The sequence below is a fragment of the Xyrauchen texanus genome, chromosome 49 (genome assembly GCF_025860055.1).
Source record: "Xyrauchen texanus isolate HMW12.3.18 chromosome 49, RBS_HiC_50CHRs, whole genome shotgun sequence".
NCBI classification, from domain to species: domain Eukaryota; kingdom Metazoa; phylum Chordata; class Actinopteri; order Cypriniformes; family Catostomidae; genus Xyrauchen; species Xyrauchen texanus.
This window is the reverse complement of record NC_068324.1, coordinates 13,375,427-13,384,116: the sequence shown is the minus strand read 5'-3', so window position 1 is coordinate 13,384,116 and position 8,690 is coordinate 13,375,427. Positions and strand designations below refer to the sequence as shown.

At 38.4% G+C, this 8,690-nt stretch overlaps 1 protein-coding gene across 1 annotated transcript; it reads right to left on the bottom strand.

Annotated features, from left to right (window-relative positions):
• Window positions 1-1,830: 1,830 nt before the first annotated feature.
• LOC127640452 (protein disulfide-isomerase A3-like) lies at window positions 1,831-7,810 on the bottom strand. The gene is made up of 13 exons (XM_052123035.1): window positions 7,489-7,810; window positions 5,957-6,035; window positions 5,716-5,833; window positions 5,504-5,611; window positions 5,217-5,346; window positions 4,487-4,603; window positions 4,172-4,297; window positions 3,880-4,062; window positions 2,872-2,980; window positions 2,634-2,762; window positions 2,474-2,553; window positions 2,325-2,382; window positions 1,831-2,200 (listed from the first exon to the last, which is right to left on the bottom strand). Exons 1-13 carry the CDS (start codon window positions 7,620-7,622, stop codon window positions 2,093-2,095), a joined length of 1,479 nt encoding a protein of 492 aa, XP_051978995.1. The 5' UTR covers window positions 7,623-7,810; the 3' UTR covers window positions 1,831-2,092.
• Between the last annotated feature and the right edge of the window lie 880 nt (window positions 7,811-8,690).

The following is an 8,690-nucleotide window of genomic DNA, read 5'->3' as shown; positions in this document are numbered from 1 at the left end:
TGGCTTTTGCTCTGAGATGCAACTAAGAAAATGTCAGGAAAATCCTACTAGAACAGCTGAACTTTACTTGTGATTAATCAGAGTCACTTTAAATGATGGCAGGTGTGTAATGAATTCTATTTAACATGAGTTTGAATGTGATTGGTTAATTCTGAACACAGCACAGTTTGTTTTTCAATTGAATTGTTCACATTATAGGTCACACTAAAAGTGGAAAAAGTTCTGACATGATTTATCTTGGTCTCTTTTACATCACAAAAACCTGGCAACAGGGATGTGTAGAATTTTTATATCCACTGTATGTTATAAGTGCCTCAATGCAAACCACTTTTACTTTTTTTAAAGGAGGGGCAAGTCAAAATAAATGTTTGTGGTAATCAGCATTATGCCATAAATGCTGTCGATTGAGCTTAACTTGTATTGAACCCGAAATATTCCTGTACATTTGTTTTCTTTGCTAATGTTAAAGGAATAGTTCACCCAAAAATGAAAATTGTCATGATTTACTCATCCTCCTGGCATCTCCCATGTTTTTGACTTTCTTCTGCTAAACACAAATTAAGATTTTTAGAAGAATGTTTCAGTTCTGCAGGTCCATGAAATGCAAGTGAAAGGGTGCCAAAATGTTGATGCTTAAAAATCCACATAAAGAGAGCATAAAAGTAATCCAACTCCAGTGGTTAAATCCATGTATTCAGACATGATATAACAGGTGTGGGTGAGAATTGTTTTTAATCATAAATTCTCCCTACTCATTGGGTGATATGCACAAAGGTGGTTAATCACCAAAAAGAAGTGAAAGTAGTGGAGATTAAATTAACCTCCATGCTCATAGTAAAAATTTATTTGAATATTGACTGGTTTCTCACCCACACATATATTTTTTCAGAATATATGGCTTTAAGTACTTTGAGTCTACTGCAAGGCTAGCTTGCTAAAGTCATTTTAAGTACTTTTATGATGCCCTTATGTGAATTTTGGAGCTTCAATAATTTGGCACCCATTCACTTGCATTGTATGGACCTACAGAGCTGAAATATTCTTCTAAAGATCTTCAACTGTGTTCAGATGAAAGAAATTCAGTCATCTGGGATGGCATGAGGGTGAGTAAATGACAGATTTTTCATTTTTGGGTGAACTAGCCCTTTACTGACCTCTTAAATTCATGACTTGCAGCTTGCCTTCAGGTAGGTATAAACTGATGTTTAAGACTACCACGTGATTTGAAACTTGTTGGCAAGAGAAAGTGTGAATACCCAAGTTTTTTTTGTGCTTGATCATGAAATCTTACAGGCCTGTGAAATCCAAACACAAGTACTCTTGTGTATAATATATATATAAACTTATGGTATTGTGTATTATAGAGCCCCACTGTGGTGCATCTAGTGTACAAGTAGAGCACCTCATAAAATGCCTTTGTTATTTCAAGGTCTAATTGTCTATGGTGTGGTCCATTTGGTTACAAACACCAGCAGCTCAAAATCCTTAAGCATATTCAAGACAAACACAGCAAAATGCAAGTCCATTAACTCATCAAAAACCAAAAACACCTTTAGCCACCGGCGTATTACATGACGGTGCTGTTAGTGCATGTGTTGCGGATCCTTCCCACCTGCTTTGAGCTGGCTAAGAACTCTTGGGCTGTTCTGTACCATCGACTTGTTAGCCACACTGTGTTTAGCTGCATGATTAGGTGTTGTTTCAAAGAAATTAGTACAAGTATAGGTTTAGTGGGCCTTTTATTTCACAATCCTTTCAAAATGTAAAAAAAAAAAAAAAAAAAAAAGACGGTACAAAAAAGGAAAATAATATGTCGCCATATCCCCCTCCCCTTTTCCATGAGAATGTGGAATTGGTCTCAAAAGTGCATCATCCAGGGTACAGTAAAGGGAAAGAAATCTCAATTTGACAGGACCTGTAGCTCTTCCACTTATCTAAAAATCACACACAGTCTGGCCACCACAACCTTCCACAATGTTCCCAGAGCAGTAGGCCCAAGGGCTTACATTGGGTCAGAGCACTCACTAAAGATTGGAATACAATTTACATCTCCTGCAAAATTCCCTCCTCAGAGCTGTTGGGCAGTCATTGTTTATAACTCAGTTTTCTTTGATTTCTTCTCGTCCGCCTCCTGAACCACCACGGGATTAGCGGCCTCTCTCTTAAGGTAAGAAATAAAGTCGCTGACTTCACGGCCTCCCTGAAAGTCAAACCAAAACCCTTGATTATCTTCACTTCTATTACACTGACATAATAACTTCAGCGTTCTGATAGAAGCAAATTCATTTTTTTGACAAGCACATAAAACAGCCAGAGAGACAAACCTCATATTTCTTTGGATTCAGCTTCTGACCAGCTGGAGAGAAATATATTGTGGGGAATCTGAAAGCAAAAAGCCAGATTGAGTAAATCTAAATATCTGCAACAAATTAGACTAAGACAAAAAAAGTTCCACAGATGATTCAATACATACCCTCTAACATCATATTGAGAGGGCACATCGTTAGCTGTGGCATCCATCTTTGCAATGACAATGTTTGGATCGTTGATGAGCTGTGAAACAAAGGTGGTCAGTATTTAGATTTTGGCAGCTTATCATAAACACTCAAAACTAATCTCCTCTAAACTCTCACCTTCTCCCCAAGTTCTTTGTATTTAGGCTCCAGGCTCTTGCAGTGTCCACACCAGGGAGCGTAAAACTCAATGAGAACATCTTTGCTGTCATCATTTACAATTGAGTCAAAGTTTTCTGCCACAAGGACCTAGAACATGATTGTGCATAGAGTAACTGGTAAAGCAGGCTGTTATCAAATTAGAAATCTTTAAAAGGTCATAGTAATCAAAACAAACAAACCCCCCCCCCCGACGTACCTTCACAGGGCCGTCATTGTTCTCAGGGATAGGCTCGGATTTGAGGTAACGCTTAAGTTTTCCATCAAAGTAATCCTGCAGGAACCTCTCCAAGGCCTTTCCATCACGACTGCAGAAACACAAAATGATTCACAAATAATAGTTTTTACCAGCCTAAACAAGGTCCTTGCTCAATCAGTTGTTCAACACGTTCATATACCGAAGCATGACATTTCTACAGGTAGCAGGAAATACATAATTAAAAACTGAATTCAGATATATCTTATTGATTGTCCTGCAACATTTTATGTCAACATCTTTTCATTTAAAGGGATAGTTCACCCAAAAAAATTAATTCTCTCGTCATTTACGCACCTTTCTTCTGCTGAACAACGATTTTTAAAAGAATATTTCAGCTCTGTAGGTCCATACAATACAAGAGAATGGTGGTAAGAACTTTTAAGCTTCAAAAAGCACATGAAGGCAGCATAAGTAACTAAGACACCAGCGGTTAAATCCTGGTCCTCGGAAGCAATCCAATAAATTTGGATGAGAACAGACCAAAATATATTTCCTTTTTCACTATAAATATTGACAGCGGTCTACTTGGCGATAGTGACGGAGCTAGAAAGTGTAATCAGGCTTAATCTAATACTCTGCTCATGCACACCTAGAGACTGCAATGGCAAGATGTACAAGGAATTATATTTTGGTCTGCTCCCACTCAAAAAGGATTAGTTCACTTCAGAAGGACACCGATTCATCCACTGGAGTCTTATGAATTACTTTTATGCTACCTTTGTGCTTTTTGGAGCTTCAAAGTTTTGGTCACCATTCACTTCCATTGTATGGACCTACAGAGTTGAGAATATGTGTTCTGCAGAAGAAAGACACATACATCTGGGATGGCATGAGTGAAAGTGAATGAGAATTTTCATTTTTGGGTGAACCATTCCTTTAAGAATCCAACAGGTTTCTATTATTAAAAGCGTAATTTAAAACATCCATAAAACAAATCCGAGAACTCACGAGAACTCCTCCTCCATGACGTATTTGTCTCCCTTCGCAGTTCTGATGCCAACAACAGGCAGCTCACCACTGCTGGCGTCCAGACCCAGCTCGGATACATCATGGCTGAAGCTGTTCTTACTGGCCACAGCAAAGCCAAGTTTCTTGCCCTGATCCAGGAAGCTCTTAGCCACCTTCATCACCCTGAAGAGACACAAAAAACAGTCAGAGCCTGATTTGGGAAACATACTTTTAAATTAATTCTACCCAGTGTTATGCAGGAAAGGGCATAATTGACAAATTGTGTTTTTACCTGTTCCTCCAATAGTTGGAACCCTTAGGGTTCTTTTCATAGTCCACATCGTAGTAGGCCACCAACAAATCTTTGCCTTTCAGCTCGTCTTTGTTGTCATCAGTCATGTGGGGACAGATGCCAAAACTGTAAAATGGTTTAAAAAGGCCTTTTAACACATTCCAATCAACCAATTTAACAAATAACAGATATTCAAATCACCAAATATAATTAAAATGTATAATTATTAGACAAAACAATAGGCAGTACATCCAAGCAACTGTGTGACTTCCCTGCGCATTTTAGCTTGGCATTAATAATAAAGTGCAAACTTACATGTTGTCCTGAATAAACTTCTTGATCTTTGCACTTGTGAATTTGTCCTCAGTGAACTTCACACTGCTGTCTTCAAATTTGTTGCTGAGACGGGGTGGCCGGAACAATATAACGCCCCTGTAATATGAACAATTTTTTTTTATTAAACAGGAAACAATCTTCTGTTGATTAAAGGGATAGTTCACCCAAAAATTAAAATACTCTCATCATTTACTCACGCAATCACATGTGTATGACTTTCTTCTCCAGAACACAAATTAAGATTTAAAGAAATATGACCAGAACTTTTAAGCTCCAAAAAACACAAAGGCAGCATAAAAGTAATAAATCTGACTCCAGTGGTTAAATCCATGACTTAAGCAATATGATACAGTAAAAAAGGACTTAAAATATTTATCTGCTTCTCACCCACACTGATTGTATTTCTACAGAAGACATGGATTAAACCACTGGAGTCATATGATTACTTTTATTCTGCCTTTGTGCTTTTTAGAGGTTCACAGTTCTGGCCACCATTAACTTGCATTGTATGGTCCTACAAAGCTATGATTTTCTTCTAAAAATCTTAATTTGTGTTATGCAGAAGAAAGAAAGTCATACACATTTGGGATGGCATGAGGGCAAGTAAAAAATTAGATAATTTTTGGGTGAACTATCCCTTTAGTTCTCTCAATATCTGCAACAGCAAAAGTGAAACTAAAACCACCAGGACTAGAAAAATGACACCTACTCTCCATCAACATCATGTTTCTTCAATAAGTCCTCTACATTAGTGTGGGCAAAACGGTAGGACTCCCTGAAAGCACTGGCAGCCTTGAGGAACTCTCCCTGGGCAGCACTTCCTCCATCAGCAAAGAATCCTGGAGACAAGAACCACCATTTGATGAAATACAGTGGCTAATAGCTCTTCACCTCTAAACATCTGCAGTTGATGAGTTCATCCAGAGAATTGATGCTCAAATCCAAGTATTACAGTTTAGGCCTGATCTGAGGCAGATGTTCAATGCCACCGCTTACCCACAACACTGGCATCACGGTCCCCGATGTACTTCTCAAATTCAGCCTCACTTTTGAGCTCCACAGAGGCTGGGCCTGCCTGCTTTTTCAAATGGCTAACAATCCCATCTAATGGAGTAATGAAGAAATAATTTATCAGTCTGGTAAAGAAACTAGATACGAGACCACTTGAGGCATGGTAAGAGAAGATGGGTGTTCTTGAAGAAACATACCTGCTGTCCTGGGACCATCATAGCTACCAGATTCCTCTCCATCTCTGAAAATCTTCAGGGTTGGGTAGCCGCTCACACCATACTTGCCGCACACATTGGTATTAGCAGTACAGTCCACCTAGACGATATTGGAGACAAAAATTACCCAAAATTCTCAACCTGTCCCAAGCCAAGGCCACATAATTTCAAAACAGGCATTAGAAGGGTATTCCTATCAATATGCAGGGTTGAATAGCAATACCTTCACAAGTGGGACGATGCCTTTCAGTCGTGTGGCAGCTGCCTCATACTCGGGTGCAAGATGTTTGCAATGTCCACACCTAAAAGTGAACGAGACACATGGGGTTTATTCCATTGCAAAACTAACTCACAAATTCTTGATAGACTGGTAATCCTTTGAATAGCTTTACATTTGTTATCAGGAATTTCAAGAACACAACCAGCCCACAGCCTCTTTAATAACAGTACTTTAGTACAAAAAAAAATGGTTCAACTTGGTAAGAGGGTGTAAGATATCTTAGTCACATTATACCTTCTTAAAGGAATAATCTGGGTTCAATACAAATTAAGATAATCGACAGCATTTGTAAACTTTGACTCGCCCCTTGTTTGTTTGATATATATATAAAACATTTTAAGGTTAAAGTAAGTTACAATGGAAGTGATTGGGTGATTGATAAAATCAGGGATTTACCATGTTACAACATACCAGATACCGATTTTTTTCGAATTTTTTATACAATTTCACAGTTAAGGTTAGTAACTGATTTTATAACACTAAAATAATGTCAACACGTGTAGTTCGCTTCAACTGGTTTCTCATTTTTAATTTTTTTTTTTAACAAGGGACGTGTCGAAATTATTTTCATTAAATCAACATTGCTCCGTAGATGCTGTCGATTGAGTTTAACTTGTATTTAATCCTGAACATTCATTTAAAATACAAACAGGACTTGATTTAGTAGACTTATTTCAATTTAAGATGACTTTCTAACAGTCACTTTATACCAATTGAACACGTTTTGAAGTTTGTTTCAGGTTAGTCTGCTAACCTGAACTACGTAATTCAGTGTTATCCAATCGTATACGGACAGCGAAACTTCACTGACCAATCAAAGGGTTACAACGGAGGGCGGCCGCGCCTCCAAACATCCTTGTAACCGCCCACATCTGCATCCAGACGTAACTGCTATCTGACAAAACTAACCTAAAATAACACAGCATTCCATTTTCAAAGCAAGTTTGCGTTTAATATGGACATTCGAAGCTTAATGCAGAATGCAGGTTATTAAATAAACTTACATTTAACAGAGGTACGGCCAAATAACGTTTTAACATCTCGTAGCTGCACAGAATAGTCAAATTGACAAACAGGACGTAATAGTCATTAACACTCCCAACTAGAGAGCGGCATGGATTCATATTCTGATCCCAGGGAGCATGTAAAAATTCATTACCACTCCCAGGTTTATTGTAAATATCTGATGAACTTGTAGACTTTAAAAGTGACTAGTGAAGCAGCTCGTTACTTTCACTTTAGCAAGCTAGCCTTGCAGTAGACTCAAGCACTTTGCATGCAATTTCCAAGCCATGATCTTAATGGATGGGTTTGGAATTTTGCAAGAGTCTAAATAGTATATGAATTATCACTTAAAACAACTAAACTGGTATGATTAGTTTACATTAGCTACATGCACAGAGTTCTACGTTCTAATGCACTTCGATACAAACACTCAGCTCCCCATTTCAAAGCCATAATCGTATTACTCTCACCATGGTGCGAAGAATTCAACCAGGGCGAGCCCGTGATTTCCAATGTTGCTGTCAAAATCGTCATCTGTGTACTCGAGCACATCACTTGCCCGCGCGGCCACTGCGAGAGCGGCGACAAACAACCACATCAACATGATTTCAAACCCGAGAGACTTCAGTGCAAAATTGAGGGGAGACGGTTGATGTTCTGGTAGCCCTGGATTTATTGCTTCTTTTGAGGTGGTGCCTTACGAGGAGTATGCAAGTCAAGGACCGGTGGATCGGCTGGCACCGTGCACTCAACGAAAGAGAAAGCACACACAGCACGGATGTGCAAACCACGAGCTCACTCAAGTAACAAAAGTGTGGCATCTTACCATTGGATTTCAGCATCGTCATGCTGTTTCAATCAGCCAATCAGAGCTTGGAAAATACACACTTCCGGGTGAGAAAATCATCCTGTTACAAGGAGAAATAATTACCTCTAAAACGACGACGATATTGTGTCACCAATAAAATTCGTGGGGGTGTCATTTTAGATTATTTACGGATTTACACCGTTTAAAAGGTAATTGCAAGACTCGGGAAAGACACTGTTTTAAAATGTGTTTTTGTAACATTGAAATTGAAAGCACTGTACAGCTTGTCTTTGACTGTATCTTTACAAAACTGTTCTGGTGTGATTTGGAATATTTTATCAGGGTAAATACTGGTATTTATACATTTAAGGAAGATTCCGGGTTCAATACACATTAAGCTCAATCAACAGCATTTGTGATATAATGTTAATTATCAAAAATATTCACTTTTATAAAAAGAAAAAAGAAAGCAAAATCTTGGTTACAGTGAGACACTTACAATGGAAGTAAATGGGGCCTATATTTGAACGTTAAAATACTCACTTTTTCAAAAGTGTAGCCACAAGACATGAACAATATGTATGAGCACCACAACATGACCCACTAACTCCATTGACTTTATGAAGGACATCGCTCGCTGTGGGCATGTGAATGTGTTACGGCAATCCTTAGCATCTATTCTCAATTTGGCCGGGAATTTCAATGCAAAAGTGACCTTCCATTGATGTATTAAATGTTCTTGTATTCCTTGAATCAATCACGTTTCTCTCTTGTTGAGTTTGCAAAGTCTAGGAACAAGAAAATGTTGTGGTCTTCCAAAAAAGACTTCCTTTACTCCTCGCCTCACGCAACACAAGATCGTTA